We start from the raw sequence: 21,647 nt of genomic DNA on the forward strand, positions 1-21,647 counted from the left end.
AATATTCTACTCTATGGAATTCTATCCTAATTTACTTAACCAATTATCTTTAGGTAGACATGTAGGTCATTTCCAAGTTTTTTGGTCTGCTTCTTACTTTGTTTTGCTTTAACAAAAATAATACTACAGTAACTATTTTATCTTGGTATACTTTGGGGGCTATATGTAATAAGTGGAATTTTTGGACCAATAAGTATGTACAATGTGTGTGTATGAACTTTTTCTTACTCTTTGCAACCCTACCAGTAGTTTGCAACCCTCTGCTTTAGAACTCTACCAGTAGTTTGTAAGACATTTGTTTCCTTACTTCCTGGTTGGCACAGAGCTATTCTTTGTAATAAATATTTAAGACAAACAAACAAACATAAAAAGCTTGTGCTTTCCTATATCTTCCTTACATGGTTTAAGAATGTTGGAATACTATGCACATTTGGATTTTTTGGTTGTTTTATTTTTCAATAAACCTTTTATTTTGGAATGCTTTCACATTTACAGAAAAGTTATAGAGGTTATACAGGGAGTACTTATTACCCTTCCCATTTTCCCTCATTTTTTTTGCATCTTCCCTAACCCACAGCACATTTGTCAGAACTAGGAGATTACTGTGGGGCATAACTGTTCACTGCTGACAGGATTCAGATTTAACCAGTTTTCCCCCTCAAGTCCTTCTACCATCCCAAGATCCAATCCCTAATACCTTGAATTTAACACATCTCGATTTTTATGAAAGCTTTTTTCCCCTCCTTAATGTCAGTGTTTTGGCATCCTTCTCAGATGACCTTTGGGAGAGGAAAAATTCCCTTACATCTGAGTAGTTTTATTTTAAATGTTTACTCTTATACCCCTCCTACTTCTAGAAGAAAATTGAAATAGATATCAATAAAAACCACAGGAACCATAAAACCAAACAATTATTAACCATAGATCAAAACCAGCACTGGGAAGAAAAGGGTGAGCAAACAGAAAACTGATAGGAAAACCTGAGCCAAGGCAAATCTTCGGAGTTGAGCATGAAACTGGGGTCTGTGCTTCCTGTTACTGAGAGCCAAACAACACAAATACAATGGATCCTGTGATGTTATTCATCTGGAGTTAAGTAACATACAAATTCTTTCAAATTTTAAAAATAATTTTTATGCCATTATGCAGAGTTTATTATAAGGACTTTGGAGTAAGTGGTTCTTGAAGGGAGGTAAATAATATTTTCTAAATAAATATTTTACTCAATCGTGTAATAAATCCACATAACTTTGTTCCTGCCTTCTCTTTCCAAAGAACTCCTCTTTGCTTCCTTGTGTCCTGTTGATCCCTCAGGGTTCAAGGTGGAAGTTGGCTGTGTTTGGGGTGGATAGTCCTGCCAGCCACCAGGAGTATTTTTGGTCCTGGGTCTAAGTGGACTGCCTTGCTTAGGACTAGAGTTTGGGGGCTCCCTTCTCTCTGTCCCCCTTGCCAGAGGTGTGGAGACTAGACTGTGCAGGTTTTGAGCTTTAGAAAGCAGACGGACATATGGCATTCTCAATCCCATCCCTTAGGTGAAATGGTGCGCCAGGCCCGGGTCCTGGCCCAGGCCACCTCAGACCTCGTCAACGCCATGAGGTCTGATGCAGAAGCTGAAATCGACATGGAGAACTCAAAGAAGCTCCTGGCGGCCGCAAAACTCCTGGCCGACTCCACGGCTCGCATGGTGGAAGCTGCAAAGGTATTGGAATGGATTTATTCAACGGGAAAGGGAACATTATTAAGAGTTAGGATTTGGAAGGTACCCTGAAGATAAAGAACGGTCAGCAGAGTGTGCATTTTTGTGGTTTAAGACCTATACGGTTGTGTCATGTTTGACCTTGTTGCACTGGGAAAGAAGGGCATGGAACATGAGAATAACACTCTTTGAGGGGACTGGTGCTGACTCAGCTGTCAGGGACAAAGTCCTTGCTCAGTGAGTGCACTCTGTGCAGGAGGGGGTGGGGATGACGGTCGGGGGGTGGGGGGTGGGGGGGCGGCGGGGCGGTTATCGCCACCGGCTTACTGCAAATGGGATTCATTTAAACTGGAGATGATCAACAGCAGATTCAAATAGGCCTCTTCTTTTGCCTGCAACCTGAATATTACTTTGCCCTCCATTTGACTTTTCCACTGTAAACTCCCATCAAGATTTTACATAGTAGAGGGCTTCCTGCCTCACTCTTCTTCAAATCCCAGTAGCGGTTTTAAATATTATATAACAGCCTGAATGAAGAGTGAAGAGTCAGCTCTTTGCTCTTTTGACAGCTATGCTTCAGCATGCAGCTTCTAAAAACCAGTGATGTTTATCTCGGGGCTCTGTTTCAGAGCCCCCCCCATCATAAAACATTAAAATGCACATGTCTCAGTTCTACCCCCAAAGACCCTGATTCACAAAGTCACTGGGGGGGACTGTGTGTGTGCCTGCAAGTCAGTTCCACAGAAGATTCTGATGCCCACCTCGAGGTGAGGACTGCATTCTGGGGATAAAGCTGTCTTTTTTAATGTTCCTCTTTTTGTTATTATGCAACTTGTGTGCGTTTTTGGTGGAATTAATGGAAAAAGCAGATGGCTATAAATAAAATAAAAATCAGCTTAAGATAACAAGTTTAATGTATTTCTGTGCATTTAAGATTCATTAAAAGCCCCCACATTGTATCCTAATCTCCCTGGCCTCCAGCAGAATACCAGTGCATCTCAACCTACCTTCTTTGACTTCTTTGACTTAAAATGTATTATGACATGTGGTGAATCATGTAGATCTTCCTCAACTGACTCACCATTGTAGTCGCTGGGGGACTGTGATTTCTTGGAGGTACCTCGTGAACAGGCTGAAGAGAAACCCAAGGAAGGGCAGGGTCTGAACTTTCTTCCTCTGTCCCCTTAGCCCTGTTTCAGCTGAGAAGCTCTGCCCTTAACTGCCCCTTTTAGCCAAATATATTTATTAGGGATTTATGCAGTGGTTAATTTCTTTATGGTTTTTATTAATTCTGCCCCCTGCTTCTAAGTCTAAGCATAGCTATTTTAAGCAAACTTTCATCTGCTGGCACAAAAATTAACTGGCAGACTGGAAAGAAGCTTAGTGCAAAATCTAATCAATCCCTGTTAACAAATAGGAAAATAAAAACTTGAAACGATTAAGCCTACTATCACATAATCAGGATTGAGCTGGGACCATTGTGTATTTTCTGTTTCTAGATTTGTGGTGCTCACCAGACCTTACTGAATGTACCACAGTACCAGAAACTGATTTATTTATTTATTTCTGATTATTTCTGTCAGATGAGACAATGGTGTTTCTATACATTCTTTTAATTAAAAGTTGTCACAGGGTCTTCATGACAGTATTTTAATTGGCTGAATTTTGTTGAAAGCTAAAGGATCTATGATGGTTAAAACTCCAAAAAATATATTTATGTCCAGAAAAAAATACATTTCATAATCAGTAACCAAGATTCTGGGCCAACACTAGTACCTCATATCTAATGGACATTCATCGTGAAAGAGACGTTGCTAAGGAAGGATCCACATGCCCACTTCAGACTCAAGTGCAGAAATGATGGTTTTCTGCTGCCCAAAATACCAGAGGAAGGCAAGTATAGGAGTGGCTTAAATATCTGATGACCAAGGAAATAAAATGATTTTCCTAAATTTGTAAAAGAATACAAAAGTAGCCCAAACAACCTTTCACACATGAAACACCAAAACAGAATTATTTTTTGTTGCTAGAAACACAAAGTCAAGACTACTTAGAGTGTTGCAGTTTGAAAGAATGGAAGATTCCCTTCTAAAGGATTGCCAGAACACTTCCGTCACAGATGTTAAAACTCTTCCAGCCAGGATGAATTCCTATAACTTTTTTTTTTTTTGTCTGAATTCTTATAACTTTTAAAATAGCTCAAAGAAATAGGTTCTTGTAAAGGGTCAGTTTGGCAAGTTGGCCCCATTTGGTAAATGGAGACATGGGAAAATCGATTTTCAATAATTGGAGTGTGTGTTTCTGCTTTTGTCTCTGCCTTGTGAGCAAATGTTATCACCCTGAAGTGTTCATGAAAAGAAATTCATTCACCTGCATATATTAAGAACTGGTCTGAGAACATCCAGACTCCGTGAGGGAAATCTCAGTCTCTGCTTCTATTGCAGGTGGGAGTGGAAGGCTGGATGTCCTTTAAGTCTTTGTTAATTACTGTGCAGTAAAATTATGCATTCTTTTTTTAAGATTTTATTTATTTGAGAGAGAAAGAGAGAGAGAGAGAGAAGAGAGCATGAGAGGGGGAGGGTCAGAGAGAGAAGCAGACTCCCCACCAAGCAGCCTGATGTGGGACTCGAGCCTGGGAATCCAGGATCATGACCTGAGACAAAGGCTCAACCAACTGAGCCACCCAGGCTCCCTAAAATTATATCTTCTTCCCACATTGCCGTTAGCCTTTTCCCTACTTCAGAATTCCACCCATCTAAATAAAATCCATTTGCTTTCCTGAGACACTTGAAGCTACAGCAACACAGTGTGGCCATGGGCCATGCATAGCGCCTTTCTCTTTCCCTGCCAAGATTAGGAGCATGGGATATCTCCCATTATTCGGTGTAGAGGAGTACCAGCACTGCTTGGCTGTCCTCTCCAACTCAGGTTTTCCAGGAATGCAGTTTCTAGGCATAGTCTTTCTTGAACAGCGTTTCCTTATATTTTGGATGGCATTCCCTGACCCCATTCGTCTGTGTTCTTAGCCCATCCACATTAACTAGTGTTGCAAGACGGGAGTCTTTCAGCAGTGACGTGTGTCTGTCGTGCCAATTAAAATGAAATTCTCCCTGAGAGATTTGGGCGGGAGAGTGGGGGCGATGTGTGTTTATCTTAACATCTTTGAAACCATGGCGATCGGACCACAAGTTAATTTACATGGATGACCAAGGCTAAGATCTCAAGTGTTTAATTAATACCATTGGATTTCTCCTGTTTACTGCTGCAGTTTTGAAACATCCCTGGTAGATTTTTTATGTTGTTATGAGATGAAACATCTGTATTGTAAAGATACTGCTTGACATGTTTGCTCTGTCTTCCACATATTTTATATTACCAGGAGAAAGTTGAGCATCTATGGCACACTGCCCCATGGACCTCTCAGAATCTCTCTTTTCTCCTCTTCAGGGGGCTGCAGCCAATCCTGAGAATGAAGACCAGCAGCAGAGACTGAGAGAAGCTGCTGAGGGTCTCCGGGTGGCCACCAACGCCGCTGCCCAGAACGCCATCAAGAAAAAAATTGTCAACCGATTGGAGGTGGGTAAAGAGGCTGGTTTCCTAGGATGTCTATTTTAGATTGCAAAGAGTTACTTGGAAGAGTACCCAAATGAATAAAGCCATGCCCATATAAAGGAAGCTACCGCGAGATGAACGATGGGGTTGAATGGTTAAGATACTCATAAACAATTTGAAATTGCTTTAGGTACGTTGTACATTTGGTTCAATGGCACACTGACACTTTGAAAAATAGCTTCACCTCATGGTTTCAGTAAGCAAAGTCTTCTGAGTTTAGCGTTCTTGAATAGAGTTCTTTTTTGTGGGGGGGGCGGGGGAGGAAATAGGAATTTTTGTCCTCCTGGCATTAAGGGATACCCATGTTCAGAAAGGACCTTTAGCTGACAATTTACTTATTTTGTCAGAGGCAATGACTCTGTCAGGACTCCCAGTAGAAAATACAGACTCGGAAAGACTGGAGAATGGGGATCAGGCTTTGGCGGAGAGATATGGGATAGAGTCATAAGAAAATATTTTTGTCATTTTTCAGAGCATGTACTTATTCTGGGGTGAAGAAAAAAGGAAGTAGCAGTAGGCACAAAGTCTGTAAGAAAATCTCTCTCACAAAGGTACACGGAGACTCTTACACTAAAATTTGGGAGGTTGGAGGCCGAGAACCTGCCTGTCTGATGAATCCCTCCATGTAGTCTGCTGGATTCTGGAACAAAACTGGCCTCCTTGTTCTTGGAAGGATGTGATAAACACAATTAAGTTCTCAGGTGGGGAAGTCTGGGCCTTTCTGAAGCGAGGCTTCCCACAGGCGGCCAGAGGAGAGCCATGAGCACACCAGCATTTGTCTTGCTTGTGGGGGAAAAAAATACAATTCCCCTGAACCATTTAGACTTGATGCCACTTATCAGTGCCATCGTGGTCTTGGAATTAATTGTCCCTTATCTTTTGGAGAGAGACAAATGAACACTGGAACCTGAGCTCTCAAGCGTGCCTGTCTTTATCGCTTGTCCTGAGGATTGTAAAGCACATGGAGATAATGGGGTATTGTTAGACGAGGTTCATCGGTGACATTCAGAAAGCAGGGCCTGGGCCTGCAGCGCCCTTTCTTACACAGGCAGCTCGCCCGTGCCAGCCCCTCAGTGGGAGGGGCACGTATCTGTGTGTGTTTGTGTCAGGGGACGCTCAAAGCCTGGCTCACCTCCTGTCGCTCTCCTGTCCAGGTGGCAGCCAAGCAGGCCGCAGCCGCCGCCACGCAGACCATCGCCGCCTCCCAGAACGCAGCCGTGTCCAACAAGAACCCCGCCGCCCAGCAGCAGCTGGTCCAGAGCTGCAAGGTGAGCTTCCGGCCACCCGAGAGCCGGGTCTGCTGTGGATGACGCTGACGGCCATTAGGGGGCCAAGTGCTGGGATCATTCGGTTACGACTGATCACCCAGGCCCCTGATGGAGTGTGCTCACGCTCCCATGTTGCAGGTGTGCGCACACATACCAACACACACACATCTGGTTTTTGTCTCATAAGTGGATGGCCTGTGTCTGAAGGGAGAGTATGGTGCTTTTTCCAGCATTGCCTTCCCTTTGTCTAGATTCTTGGCTTTCTCTTCAAGAGACCAAATCAAGGGGGATCGTTAACAAGGCCATTTTAGGGCTCTGAAATGGTAACAAAGCATTGAATTTCCAGAGTGCCTTTCTCCTTCTAAGAGGTGGGCCTCGGCCTTCAGTGTCTGCGGAATCCTGCTTCGCGTGGACTCGCACATTTATTTCATCCCATCATCCCATCAGGCCTCAGGGCTCATGTGCTTTGGGGCTCTCCTCTGTTGCACATTTGTTCTTCTGAGAGCTGGACCTTGATGGCATGTTGAAGCCAACGTGCCCCAACGGGTGCAGTGAACCCCTTTGTTGCTGCTTCTGAAGGCCCAAGGAGTTCACTCCCAGGAAACCCTTGAATGGTGCTAGACACAATGTATAATTGTGTCACCATTGCCCACGTGTTGGCGGTATGTCTGCCTGGAGTCTCCCAAAGGTGTCCGCAGTGAGCAAGCAGCGGGGGCTGAGTGGAAAGCTGTGTCTGTGCCAAGGTTCGAGAGTTGACTGCACTATCCCCCCTTTTTCCTCATCTCCTCTGTGACACAGTTCACATGGGAGAGGGGTTACCACTTCTACCTCAGAGATGGCTTTACTTCTGAAGAGAACCACCCAGAGCCCTCCAAGTCCTGATTCTGGGTTCTCTGAGCCTCCCCACCCCCACAACCTGAGGAGCAGAAAAGACTCAGCAATGCAGTAAGGCCTGGTCCATGGGACTATATGGAGAATGAAGGGTCTTTCCTGCGAGCCAGGCCCCTGTAGGGGGTGTGTGTTGTCTCCTAGAGCCTCAGGCCACCTGGCAGCACAGGTAAGAAAACCCTTCTCAGAGAGCACTTGCTCCTTGTGTCCAGGACAGTCCTACAGGGTGGACTAACCCCCTCCCATTTTTGCAGAGACTGAAGATACTCAGTGCCTGGGCGTCTTGTCAGGAAACTAGAGCTTTACTATGTATCAGGTTGCAGAGGAGAGAGGAAAGTGGCCCAGATTACTGGAGCCAGTCCTGAAGAGAATCTGAGGAAAATCTCATGGCAATATTTTTTTAATCCTTGCTGGAATGGGCTCCCCAAAAAATAAGTCAGCAGGCTGGTATACACGTAGGACCTTCATCAGCAATGGGGGCTACTGTGCTGTGACTGTTGAGGACATGGCCAGTCAGGTGAGCACTGGTCACAGAGGGGAGAACACAGCAAAGTTAGAAGGTTGGTCTCCTATGACACTGAAATGCTGCTCCTTCCTCCTCAATCCTGGGCATTGGGATTTCCAGCTTGAGAAATGAGGAGGGCTACTCCGAGAGTGAAGAACTGTAGTGACAGGAAAGGTGACGGCCAGAATGCATACCTGCCAAGTAAGAGATCGAAGGAATGACTTCGGCTGGCAGATGAAGACTTCTCTCACTTTTTTCTCTTCATTACACTATGTGACTTGAGTTTATCCGCTGGTGAATTGTACAGATTCTTTGTTTGCTTTGAAGCTCTAAACCGTAATTGGCCAGGTTGGTATTTGTTGCAAGTGGGCAAATGCTTTTCAGATCTCCTTACGGAGACTCATACTATGCTTAAATGCACTGGGACCTTTAGGAGCGCAGGGTAGAGTGTGTGTGGGAGACAGCTACCCAGAGGTACTGTGTTAGGATTCTATGTTTTAAGGACCCAGCTGGCTTCCAAGTGCTGGGTAAATGCAAGGTTTGGGACAAGCATGGCCCTGCTGGAATAGCCCATCCCAAAAACATTGTCCCTGGGGTCCTTCCTGTCTTGCTAGCTGTGCTCTGTTTTAATTCTCCTTGCTTCCTGTAGGCGGTGGCCGACCACATCCCTCAGCTGGTCCAGGGCGTGCGAGGGAGCCAAGCCCAAGCAGAAGACCTGAGCGCCCAGCTGGCTCTCATCATCTCCAGCCAGAACTTTCTCCAGGTAACAGAAGCAGTTACCTGGGTTGTGCCCAGAGCTCCCCCACCCATGGGGTAGGAGGTGCCAGAATTACCCAGTTCCACAGTCACGGCCAAGTCTTTGCCATGAGCAGACCTTTGTAGGCCTTCTCACTGTATTTCCAATTTCAGGAGAGGTGGATTTAGCTTGGCAAAGCAGAATGCTGCTGTGCAGGGAAATTGCCCTGGGAGATGGCCCATAATCCATTTCTCTTGGGAATCTCCTCTTTATTTCTCCTCTGTGAGAGAAAACATGGGATAAGTGGCAAGTTTTGTTGAACAGCCTGGTACTAGGTAGAGCTCTTGGTCTGCCAGTTTCCAGAGAGTCTAATGCTGTTATTCACAGACTGGGGGTAAAAGAAGTGGTAAGTGCATCTTCTCCAAAGGTGGGATCTTTTTTTGTGGCAGTTGTACAATTACTAAGTGTTGTCCGTTTTTGCCGGCGAATGGGGTGGATTCATTTTAAGAAAAAATGAGACTATGAAGTGGTGGGAAAACTCCCTTTTTACATACTCCTTGAATTCAGATCCCTTGGCACTTCCTGTCTACTTGTATCTCCCGAACAGATCCTCTTCCTTGTCCTTTTCTAGCTGAACCTGTGCCTACAGGACTCACTGACACATCTGTCGGGCTAATTTTCCAAGCACTGTAACTCCAGCACAAGCTGAAGGCAGATGCTTAACTGACTGGGCCACCCAGGCGTCCCTGTATACATCTTTTTAAATTGGGATTATTGTGTGTAGACTCTGCCCTTCATGTTAACATTTGTATTATGAGTATTTTGGGTTTTAAGTAATCCATCCTATGGCCACAGCCATGCTCTGCTTGGCTCTTCCCTCCCCACTAGACCTGCAGGTGGTTTTCAATTATTTGCCATTGTAAACAACCTGTGATAGGATAAAAGTCGTCATGTGTGCTCAAATATTTGTACTTCTCCTGAATTATTAGGGTAAATTCCCAGAAATAGGATTGCAAGTGGCTTATTTTTATCTTGGGGCTGTTGAGCATTGTGGCTTGGACAGGTGTTTCTCTTTTCACTGGGGTGGTTTGAGGGCCTGGAGCCAGTTGGGTTGTCCCCTCCGTGGGCAGGCTTTGAGGGTATTATGATAGAGCCACGTAGACATGTTTCAGGGTCCACTCTGTCCCCGCTCTTATTTTTCCTTTTCCTTTCATTCTTTTAATTTTGCCATCACAGATACATCAGATGGTAATAAGAATAAGGCAAAGTTAGAAATAAGTGGAAATGGGAGTGACAGACCAAAGAGTTGAGAACGTTTTAAACTTCATTCATATGTGTTGTAAAATGGCCCTTCTGGAAAGCTGAATGAATCCAAGTTTATGTGTGGCCATGCATGGAGCACGTTTTCTTATACATCTTTTCCAAGTTGGGGACTCAAGCATTTAAAAACTAGGTTGTTGATAATTTCCTGAAGTTCTTATTGTTTGACTTTGCGTTTCCTTGATTGTCACATGTTAAATGGGTTTCATGTTTCAGTTGTTTTCATTAAGTGAGGTTATCAACGTACATTTCAGGCTGATTTTTTTTTTAATGAATTCTCCTGTGTTATTTAAATATTAAAAATATTAACTTCTGTCATTAATGTTTATTTTCTGACACTTAAATTGTTTAAGCGTTACTAAAAGCAGTTTTATATCATCTATATTAAAACCCCTAAAACAATTTGTTCTTTGGTCCAAATTGTACTTTTAAAGTTTTACACAAAGAAAATTACGAATGTGTGAAAAATCTTAGCTACAAAGCTTTTGTCACACTATTGTTTATTACACTGGAAAAATGGAAACATACCCAACGCCACAGGACTGAGAAATATTAACAGATATATACAGTGGAATACTAGACAGCTCTTAAGTTTGGAAAATAGAATAAACAGTATGATCTTATTTTTGGAAATATGTATGCATGCATACAGATGTCCATGCATGGTGAGATTATCCTGGGTAGTGAGATGAGACGTGACAGGTCATTTTCTTTCATTTTATCTTACCACATTTTTTAAAGCAGTCTATTAGATGTATCTGAGACACAGATTAGAGAGCTATGCTAAGAAACACAAAGAAATGTTTTTAATAAACTCTCTTTGAAATCGGTTTTAAATGAGAATTTCAAGCTACCATCCTTATTTTGCCCCCTTTCCGTGATGCATACTTTGTTTTCTTTTTCTTAACATTTCTAGAGCTTACTGCCCTAGCGTATCTGATCTGGGGTGGCAGTTTTCAGGGGTAGTCTAGATGGTTGTGGTCTTCCTTGGTGTAGGGCTCAGTAAATTCTGGGTGATTTGCGGCACGGCTCTTTGGGTCTCTGCTCTGACTCCTGCTGCTCAGGCACCGTCTCGCTCTCTGCTCATCTCCTTACAGCCTGGAAGCAAGATGGTGTCCTCCGCCAAAGCCGCCGTGCCCACTGTGAGTGACCAGGCTGCGGCCATGCAGCTGAGCCAGTGTGCCAAGAACCTTGCCACCAGCTTGGCGGAGCTGCGAACTGCCTCGCAGAAGGCAAGTGGACCTTTGTCACAGCAGTTAGCTCACTGGGAACGGAGCTGCAGATGCCTTACTGTGGGATGTGACCTGGGGATGACCCAGGACCGGAACACTGCCGGGCATATTTTGGGCAGAGCTGTCTGTTCCGTTTGCTTGATCTTTAAAAGATGCCCATGTAGCTTAGCTTCTGCCATTTTTAGCCACTCTCCTAGACTTAGTTGACCCACCTTCCAGTTGCACAGGACTTTTGTTAAACTATTTTAGATTATATGCTCCTTCCCCCTCCCCAGTACCCCGGGAACAAGCAATGGTCCATTGTTCACAATCTTAGGGGAGACAGATAGTCATCAGTTTCTTGGTGCCAGGTAAATTGTAGGCCAGAATAAGTGATGATATTTTCCAGGTATTATTTTGTGGATTTAATGAGTTATTTAGGCAGCAAATTTATTTGGGGGGGGGGACAGGTATTTATATTATCTTTTTTGCCCTGAAAACTTTTCCCATTTTACATGGGAACGTCCACCTTAACAAGGTCCTCAATAGAACAGAATTAAAGATTAATGAGTTTCTGTCTCTAGCACTTATTAATTATCAAGGGCCTCATTACTGTACTGTTTGATATGTTATTAGCATGACATTCTGGCATGAGTTCATTTTTCCTCATTGTAGTGATCCCTTTATCGGAACTGGAGGCCTCATACATGAGCAAGGGGAGAAGGTTAGAAGCTGATTTGAATTCTTAATATGAACAGTGTACTGAAGCACCAAAGAAAAATATCCAAAGTTTTAAGATAATGTTCAGTTGGAAAAAAGTATCTCGAGCTGTGTTTCTCAACGAGAGGTCCAGGGACTGTCTCCACTGGAATCACCTGGGAGCATTCAGAATGCAGGTTCCCAGGCCTCACCCCTGAGCAGCTGAGTCAGAGTCTGTGGTCATAGAACCTGAACATCTACATTTTACGAGTCTCATCAGTGAGCCTTAGGGAGAGTCACACCTCAACTACTTTGAGGCTGTGAGCCTCAAAGTGGGACTCAAGCAAGACTGTCCACTGGGTGTAAAAAGATATTAAGGCTTTAAGATATAAGAGTGTTTTAAGCTCTGCTGTTAGACTGCCTGCATGCAAATTCTGGCCTTGCCATCAACTAATTTTTTGTGACCTCAGCAAGTTAATTAACCTCTCCGTGCCTCAGTTTCTTCACTATGTACCATTGGCACATAGCAATCAGTCAGTTAGTATTTACTGCTCTTGTTGTCACTGTTAACTAAAAAAAAAGAAAGAAATTACGATTTACCTGTATTTGACATACTGGTCTATAATTTTACACCAATAATTTATTAAGATGTGAATGGAGGGGGATGTGATCAAAGCATTTGGAGACCAATATCTTAAATGATCAAGAGAATGAAGTAGTTTTAAAACAATTGCTAAGGAAAAGAAAAATCCTTTTTGTAATTTTCAGCATGGAAAGGTAATGGTTTATAGTCTAGAACTTTGTAGAGACTCAATAAGGTTGATAACAGCTTGTCCCCATAGTCCTGGGTTCATTTGTTCATTCCTTCTTCAGCCATTCACCACATGCTTTTCAAGCCTCTGTGCTAGGTGCTCTCTCTCTCTAGAACCCAGACACACTGAAGAAGGATTCTCTTAGTCTGAGCAACAGATGCATTTTGGATAAAAATAGCTTCAAGGAGACTTTAAGTATATCCACTTATGAGACATACATAATTAATTATTTAGGGAGGTCAGGACAGACCAAGGTTGATTTTGTTCTATCAGGAAACACATACTCCACTGGCTTCCTGTTGGAGTGGTTGGAGAACCACTGGGAACATCCAGAAAGGCATTGGGTACATTGCAAAGTACTGGGGACACTTTTCCCGGGCAGACTGTACACATATTCCCAACTCTGTTGCCAGGCCCATGAAGCCTGTGGTCCTATGGAAATCGATTCAGCGCTGAGCACCGTGCAGACACTCAAGAGTGAACTGCAGGACGCCAAGATGGCTGCCGTGGAGAGTCAGCTGAAACCGCTTCCGGGGGAAACGGTAAGGGATGTTAGAGCCTGCTGTGGGTTGGGACTCTGCCTCATGTCAAGATCACGGTGAGGCATTTTTAGAAGCTGGAGTTGGTGGCCCTGAATCACACACATTTTACAGGCAAAGCCCTAGAATAGCCCCGTTTTTAAGAACTGTGTTGAGGTAAAGATGGCCCTGAAGGGGCCCCTGGTCATGGTTCCGTGTCTTGCTTTGCTGGAGGTTGGCTGGGGATGCACAAGTGTCTGTCACTCTTTTTCATAAACAAGACACATCCTCGTGTTCTGATCCCACAGCCTTTTTCTGAGAACGTCCAGCACAGCTGGAGGAACTGAGTTTCAAAGTAGAAGTTCTTGTTTCTGGCTCCAGCTTGTGTCCTCAACCAGCCATAGACAAGTCTTGTGTCTCCTCTGTGTCTCAGATATTTTATCTGTAATACAGATAGCAATGAGGTTATAAAGGTAGACACAGGAATTATTTTCAACAGGCATGATTTGAAAAAACATCGACTTAACGCAAGACAACTGGAAGGGACAACAGCAAAGCACTGGAATCCAGTCCACAATCCAGGGGAATGGTGGGGACAGAGCTCTAATTTGATCATGTTATGGCGCCTCGTGATGTCTGAGTCAGGGTTTTCTTGGCTAAAATTTTACCAGCTCTTCTCATTTGTGTGTACCTCCTTTTCCACATTATTGAATGGTGCTAATAAGGGCCATCATTTGGTAAGTACATCGTACGCACTGCGTGTGCCCAAAATCAGTCTAGTTTATCCTGATGGTAACATTCATGAGTGAGTTTTATGGATGCCATTTTGCTCTGAGAAAACGCAGGTACCCGGGTAGGTTGTCACTATTGTGTCCAGTGTCTGCCCGCTGATGGTAGAACCGGGGTTTGAATCCAGACCAACAGGACTCCAAAGCCCATGCTCTTGATCCCTCCCTCTTCGCTACTGCTGCTCTTTGGATCCCCTAATGTACTATGGACCAATGGTACTTAGGAAGCCCTCAGAAACTATTTGTTAAACCATGCTCCTGCTAATTGCAAAGATGAAGAAAGGCTCAGAGGAGTTAAGTCACCTAAGGTCACCCAGCTAATGATCAAGTCAAGACTGGCCACAGGGCCAGCAGCATCATGATGTAGTCTACGTGTCCCTTTGTAAGCTCCTGCACTCCAGGGAACCCAAGAGAGGCTGCCCCTACATGATTCTGCCTTTACAGAAACCTGCTGGTCTGTTAGAATGCAAGAAACCCTGTGTAATTTTTAAGGAAACTGCCCCCAAAAGAATATGTGTGCTGTGTTAGAACATATTGTTGGCCAGAACATATTGTTGGCTACAGGTTCTTTCATATGTGAAGGCACTGCCTATCCTGGGAAGCAATGTTACGGAGTTAAAAAATGCACGCATTCTCTGATGCCTTCCTGCACTCTCGCGGTATGCCTGAAGGTTCTTTTCCAAAAGGTTGTCCCTCATCTGGTAATCAAATAATTATCCATACCCTGAGCCTTCAGTAAGTTTGTTCTCTGAATTATTTATTCAGTTTACAAAGCAAGATGACATGCTGTTCGTGGGAGGCAAGCACTCTGCCCATTTTCATAATCTCATGTACCAGGGCAAACCTCTCTTTCTATTGCATTTCCTTCTGGTTAGAACTCCTCAAAGTATAAAGATCGAAATGAACAATATTAGTGGTCCCACATGCCAGGAAGGCGGTACCGCTGGATGCCTGCCCACTTCCTGCCAAGGCGTAATTAATTCTCGCTAAGGATTTGTTGCAGACTTTCTAAATTAGCTTCCAAAGGCATGATGCTAATAGCTACCATTTGTTGAGTACCTACATTGATTCTGAGAACTTGCTAAGCTTAAGTATTAGGATCTCTTCAGGAAACCGAGGCCTGGAAAGGTTCAGTAACCTGCCCAGTCTCTGACAGCTAGCATGTGGGGGAAGGAAGCAGAGGGCAGGGGCCTGGACCCAGATTTTTTTGTTCTGAAGCATGGGCTCTTTCCCCTTCTGTCACCCTACTTACTCTTAGCACCAATGCCATCAGGTGGGGAAAAGCTGAGGACCACAATTTGATGTGCATCATCTGTATGCTAAGATTTAGGTGTACGTTGCTTTTCTTCTAAGTTGTCTTCCTCCTTGGATATTCTTACAGCTGGAAAAATGCGCTCAAGACCTAGGAAGTACATCCAAGGCAGTGGGCTCGTCCATGGCACAGCTTCTGACCTGTGCTGCTCAAGGCAATGAGCACTACACAGGTGAGACCCACATCCTTCGTGATGCCCTGTGGCCAGGTGCAGACAGCTGGGGTGGGCAGTGGGGGTCAGCAGCAGGGGTTCCTTAATTTGGCCATGAACCTAACTTTGGTTTTCAACAGCAGTTTACAGATTTTTCAAGCTCTTTCCATGTCCTTGTTACTGGGCTTGAAACTAAGCATATAAAGATGAATAAAATATGAATGCCCCAAATTATTTGTGGATCACCCCTTCTAGACTGTTAGAAAAAGTAATTATAGACTTTGAGGACTGTCTCTGTATGACTCTTGAAATCTCACTAAAGGAATTTTTTACAAAATGTTAAGAAAAAAAGGATGACAACAAATAAGATGCCAGTTAAATTTTCAAAGATGGAAGGAGACAGATGACTGATAGCGAATAGAACCAATGAACAAAAAACTAAAAGTCTTCAGGGATAGGGTAGCCAGCAAGAAACAAGCTGACTTGTGCTGCAGAACCCTGAGGGAGTTTGAATATTGGAGATACAAGGTACCCATAAGGGCAGGAGACACCTTTAAACAGAAGGCTATATAGAAACAGATTGTGTAATTATCAGCTCTAGGAAAAGCACCAGCTTTATATAAGGAAATGTCTTTCTAATAAGAAGTAGAATAGGAAGCCTATAGCTTCCTAAAATGGAAACAGTGAGAAGATTCATTATAAGCCCATTACCTGGAAATAGGAAATGTGTCAGAAGAAAGCTCAAAGAGCTGAGTGGCTCTAGGAAGGGAATGGGATGGGAGGAGTGGTTGTTGATTGTTGCTGTTGTTACACAGTAGTACTGCCTGACTTCTTTAAAAAAAAAAAAAAAGTGTACATTGTTATTGAAGTGTAATAAACATCCAGAAGAGAGCGGTTAAGTCCTAAATGTGTACCTTCCTGAGTTACTATAAATTGAATGCACCCCAGCCACCACCACCAAGATTAAGTGGTGGAATGTTTTCAGCACCCACCATGTGCCCGCTCCCTGCCAATCATTGTATTTCCTCCTGTCCCCCAGAGGTAAACACCCATGACTTGTAACAGCACAAGCTGATTTGCCTGTTTTTAACTATGAATGAAATCATGCAAGGTGTGTCCATGTTTTTGCTGCTTTTTCTGGCATTATGATGTGAGATGCACAGGATGTCAGAAGCCATTCCTTTCCTTTCTGTTGCTTCCTGCAATATTTCATTATGTGAATATACCTCTTGGTGACTCTTTGTACCATTGATGGGTAAAGCTATGAATAGTTCTCATACATGCTATTTAGTGAACGTAAATAAGCATTTTCTAAATAAATACCTAGAGATGGGCGTGCTGGGTCCCAGGCTGTGCTAATAACCCAGCTCTGTCCTTCCAGCAGCATGTGAACGCTCCATTTGTTCACATTCCTTTCTCCACTTTGTGTTGTCAGCCAATGTCACTAGCCATTTTGCTGAGTGTGTAATAGTATCATATTATGGCTCTAATTTGTAATTCCCTGATGAGCAATGCAATTGCTCATTTTTTCATGTATTAATTGGCCATTTGGACATCTCAAAGTGCCTATTCATGCCTGTTGCTCTTTTAAAAAAAGCAAAAACAAAAACAACAACCTTGAGTTATCTTCGTGTTAGTTGGAATTTTCACTTGTATGTATTTCTTTTATATTGAGGCTTACCTTTCACTCTCAAAACTGTTTCTTGATGAATAGAATTTTTTAGAATTTTAATATAGTTCAATTTAAAGTGTTTTTCCTTTACGGTTGCTAACTTTCTATGTCCTTTTTAAGAATTTTTCCTCTCTAAAATCAAGATATTCTCTTCTGTTACAGTCTAGAAGCTTTGTTGTTTTACTTTCTATATTTAAAACTGTGGTCCGTCTGCAATTGAGTTTTACATATGAGCAAAGAGAGCCCTTACTCTTTTTTCTCTTGGATATCTATCTGACACAGCATCACTCACTGAAGCCATCATCATTTCCCCAGTAGTCTTCGGTGCTGGTTGGTCCTTAAGTGAAAGTGTATGCAAATCAGCTTCTGATCTTCTACTTCTTTTCCAGTGATTTGATTGCCTGTCCCTACCATAGTAGCACACTTTGCTGATAACTAAGTTTTTTTTTTTTAATAAACATATATTTTTATCCCCAGGGGTACAGGTCTGTGAATCGCCAGGTTTACACACTTCACAGCACTCACCATAGCACATACCCTCCCCAATGTCCATAACCCCACCCCCCCCCCCAACCCCCCTCCCCCCATCAACCCTTAGTTTGTTTTGTGAGATTAAGAGTCACTTATGGTTTGTCTCCCTCCCAATCCCATCTTGTTTCATTTACTCTTCTCGTACCCCCTTAACCCCCCATGTTGCATCTCCTCTCCCTCATATCAGGGAGATCATATGATAGTTGTCTTTCTCCGACTGACTTATTTCGCTAAGCATGATACCCTCTAGTTCCATCCACGTCCTCGCAAATGGCAAGATTTCATTTCTTTTGATGGCTGCATAGTATTCCATTGTGTATATATACCACATCTTCTTTATCCATTCGTCTGTTGATGGACTTCTAGGTTCTTTCCATAGTTTGGCTATTATAGACATTGCTGCTATAAACATTCGGGTGCACGTGCCCCTTCGGATCACTACGTTTGTATCTTTAGGGTAAATACCCAGCAGTGCAATTGCAGGGTCATAGGGTAGTTCTATTTTCAACATTTTGAGGAACCTCCATGCTGTTTTCCAGAGTGGTTGCACCAGCTTGCATTCCCACCACAGTGTAGGAGGGTTCCCCTTTCTCCGCATCCTCACCGCATCTGTCATTTCCTGACTTGTTAATTTTAGCCATTCTGACTGGTGTGAGGTGATATCTCATGGTGGTTTTGATTTGTATTTCCCTGATGCCGAGTGATATGGAGCACTTTTTCATGTGTCTGTTGGCCATCTGGATGTCTTCTTTGCAGAAATGTCTGTTCATGTCCTCTGCCCATTTCTTGATTGGATTATTTGTTCTTTGGGTGTTGAGTTTGCTAAGTTCTTTATAGATTTTGGACACTAGCCCTTTATCTGATATGTCATTTGCAAATATCTTCTCCCATTCTGTCAGTTGTCTTTTGGTTTTGTTAACTGTTTCCTTTGCTGTGCAAAAGCTTTTGATCTTGATAAAATCCCAATAGTTCATTTTTGCGCTTGCTTCCCCTGCCTTTGGCGATGTTCCTAGGAAGATGTTGCTGCGGCTGAGGTCGAAGAGGTTGCTGCCTGTGTTCTCCTCAAGGATTTTGATGGATTCCTTTCTCACATTGAGATCCTTCATCCATTTTGAGTCTATTTTCGTATGTGGTATAAGGAAATGATCCAATTTCATTTTTCTGCATGTGGCTGTCCAATTTTCCCAACACCATTTATTGAAGAGGCTGTCTTTTTTCCATTGGACATTCTTTCCTGCTTTGTCGAAGATGAGTTGACCATAGAGTTGATGGTCTATTTCTGGGCTCTGTATTCTGTTCCATTCATCTATGTGTCTGTTTTTGTGCCAGTACCATGCTATCTTGATGATGACAGCTTTGTAATAGAGCTTGAAGTCCGGAATTGTGATGCCACCAACTTTGGCTTTCTTTTTCAATATTCCTTTGGCTATTCGAGGTCTTTTCTGGTTCCATATAAATTTTAGGATTATTTGTTCCATTTCTTTGAAAAAAATGGATGGTACTTTGATAGGAATTGCATTAAATGTGTAGATTGCTTTAGGTAGCATAGACATTTTCACAATATTTATTCTTCCAATCCAGGAGCATGGAACATTTTTCCATTTCTTTGTGTCTTCCTCAATTTCTTTCATGAGTACTTTATAGTTTTCTGTGTATAGATTCTTAGTCTCTTTGGTTAGGTTTATTCCTAGGTATCTTATAGTTTTGGGTGCAATTGTAAATGGGATGGACTCCTTAATTTCTCTTTCTTCTGTCTTGTTGTTGGTGTAGAGAAATGCAACTGATTTCTGTGCATTGATTTTATATCCTGACACTTTACTGAATTCCTGTACAAGTTCTAGCAGTTTTGGAGTGGAGTCTTTTGGGTTTTCCACATAGAGTATCATATCATCTGCGAAGAGTGATAGTTTGACTTCTTCTTTGCCGATTTGGATGCCTTTAATTTCCTTTTGTTGTCTGATTGCTGAGGCTAGGAATTCTAGTACTATGTTGAATAACAGTGGTGATAACGGACATCCCTGCCGTCTTCCTGACCTTAGCGGAAAAGCTTTCAGTTTTTCTCCATTGAGAATGATATTTGCGGTGGGTTTTTCATAGATGGCTTTGATAATATTGAGGTATGTGCCCTCTATCCCTATACTTTGAAGAGTTTTGATCAGGAAGGGATGCTGTACTTTGTCAAATGCTTTTTCAGCATCTATGGAGAGTATCATATGGTTCTTGTTCTTTCTTTTATTAATGTGTTGTATCACATTGATTGATTTGCGGATGTTGAACCAACCTTGCAGCCCTGGAATAAATCCCACTTGGTCGTGGTGAATGATCCTTTTAATGTACTGTTAAATCCTATTGGCTAGTATTTTGGTGAGAATTTTTGCATCTGTGTTCATCAAGGATATTGGTCTGTAGTTCTCTTTTTTGATGGGATCCTTGTCTGGTTTTGGGATCAAGGTGATGCTGGCCTCATAAAATGAGTTTGGTAGTTTTCCTTCCATTTCTATTTTTTGGAACAGTTTCAGGGGAATAGGAATTAGTTCTTCTTTAAATGTTTGGTAGAATTCCCCCGGGAAGCCATCTGGCCCTGGGCTTTTGTTTGTTTGGAGATTTTTGGTGACTGTTTCAATCTCCTTACTGGTTATGGGTCTGTTGAGGCTTTCTATTTCTTCCTGGTTCAGTTGTGGTAATTTATATGTCTCTAGGTATGCATCCATTTCTTCCAGATTGTCAAATTTGTTGGCGTGGAGTTGCTCATAGTATGTTCTTATAATTGTCTGTATTTCTTTGGTGTTCGTTGTGATCTCTCCTCTTTCATTCATGATTTTATTTATTTGGGTCCTTTCTCTTTTCTTTTTGATAAGTCTGGCCAGGGGTTTATCAATCTTATTAATTCTTTCAAAGAACCAGCTCCTAGTTTCGTTGATTTGTTCTATTGTTTTTTTGGTTTCTATTTCATTGATTTCTGCTCTGATCTTTATGATTTCTCTTCTCCTGCTGGGTTTAGGGTGTCTTTCTTGTTCTTTCTCCACCTCCTTCAGGTGTAGGGTTAGGTTGTGTACCTGAGACCTTTCTTGTTTCTTGAGAAAGGCTTGTACCGCTATATATTTTCCTCTCAGGACTGCCTTTGTTGTGTCCCACAGATTTTGAACCGTTGTGTTTTCATTATCATTTGTTTCCATGAATTTTTTCAATTCTTCTTTAATTTCCTAGTTGACCCATTCATTCTTTAGAAGGATGCTGTTTAGTCTCCATGTATTTGGGTTCTTTCCAAATTTCCTCTTGTGATTGAGTTCTAGCTTCAGAGCATTGTGGTCTGAAAATATGCAGGGAATGATTCCAATCTTTTGATAACGGTTGAGACCTGATTTAGGACCGAGAATGTGATCTATTCTGGAGAATGTTCCACGTGCACTAGAGAAGAATGTGTATTCTGTTGCTTTGGGATGAAATGTTCTGAATATATCTGTGATGTCCATCTGGTCCAGTGTGTCATTTAAGGCCTTGATTTCCTTGTTGATCTTTTGCTTGGATGATCTGTCCATTTCAGTGAGGGGAGTGTTAAAGTCCCCTACTATTATTGTATTATTGTCGATGTCTTTCTTTGATTTTGTTATTAATTAGTTTATATAGTTGGCTGCTCCCACGTTAGGGGCATAGATATTTAAAATTGCTAGATCTTCTTGTTGGACAGTTCCTTTGAGTATGATATAGTGTCCTTCCTCATCTCTTATTATAGTCTTTGGCTTAAAATCTAATTGATCTGATATAAGGATTGCCACTCCTGCTTTCTTCTGATGTCCATTAGCATGGTAAATTCTTTTCCACCCCCTCACTTTAAATCTGGAGGTGTCTTCGGGTTTAAGATGAGTTTCTTGTAGGCAACATATAGAAGGGTTTTGTTTTTTTATCCATTCTGATACCCTGTGTCTTT

At 42.6% G+C, this 21,647-nt stretch overlaps 1 protein-coding gene across 7 annotated transcripts in view; it reads left to right on the forward strand.

Moving 5' to 3' along the window:
• TLN2 (talin 2) overlaps positions 1-21,647 on the forward strand; it is a 431,106-nt gene that overhangs the window by 286,153 nt on the left and 123,306 nt on the right. For all 7 annotated transcript variants that reach the window (XM_047736618.1, XM_047736620.1, XM_047736617.1 and 4 more), the window contains 7 exons: positions 1,533-1,699; positions 5,144-5,272; positions 6,463-6,576; positions 8,619-8,732; positions 11,123-11,257; positions 13,161-13,289; positions 15,435-15,537. In XM_047736618.1, the coding sequence (XP_047592574.1) occupies positions 1,533-1,699; positions 5,144-5,272; positions 6,463-6,576; positions 8,619-8,732; positions 11,123-11,257; positions 13,161-13,289; positions 15,435-15,537 (891 nt within the window). The remainder of the gene's footprint in view (positions 1-1,532; positions 1,700-5,143; positions 5,273-6,462; positions 6,577-8,618; positions 8,733-11,122; positions 11,258-13,160; positions 13,290-15,434; positions 15,538-21,647) is intronic.

The sequence above is a fragment of the Lutra lutra genome, chromosome 7 (genome assembly GCF_902655055.1).
Source record: "Lutra lutra chromosome 7, mLutLut1.2, whole genome shotgun sequence".
Classification (NCBI taxonomy): Eukaryota; Metazoa; Chordata; class Mammalia; order Carnivora; family Mustelidae; genus Lutra; species Lutra lutra.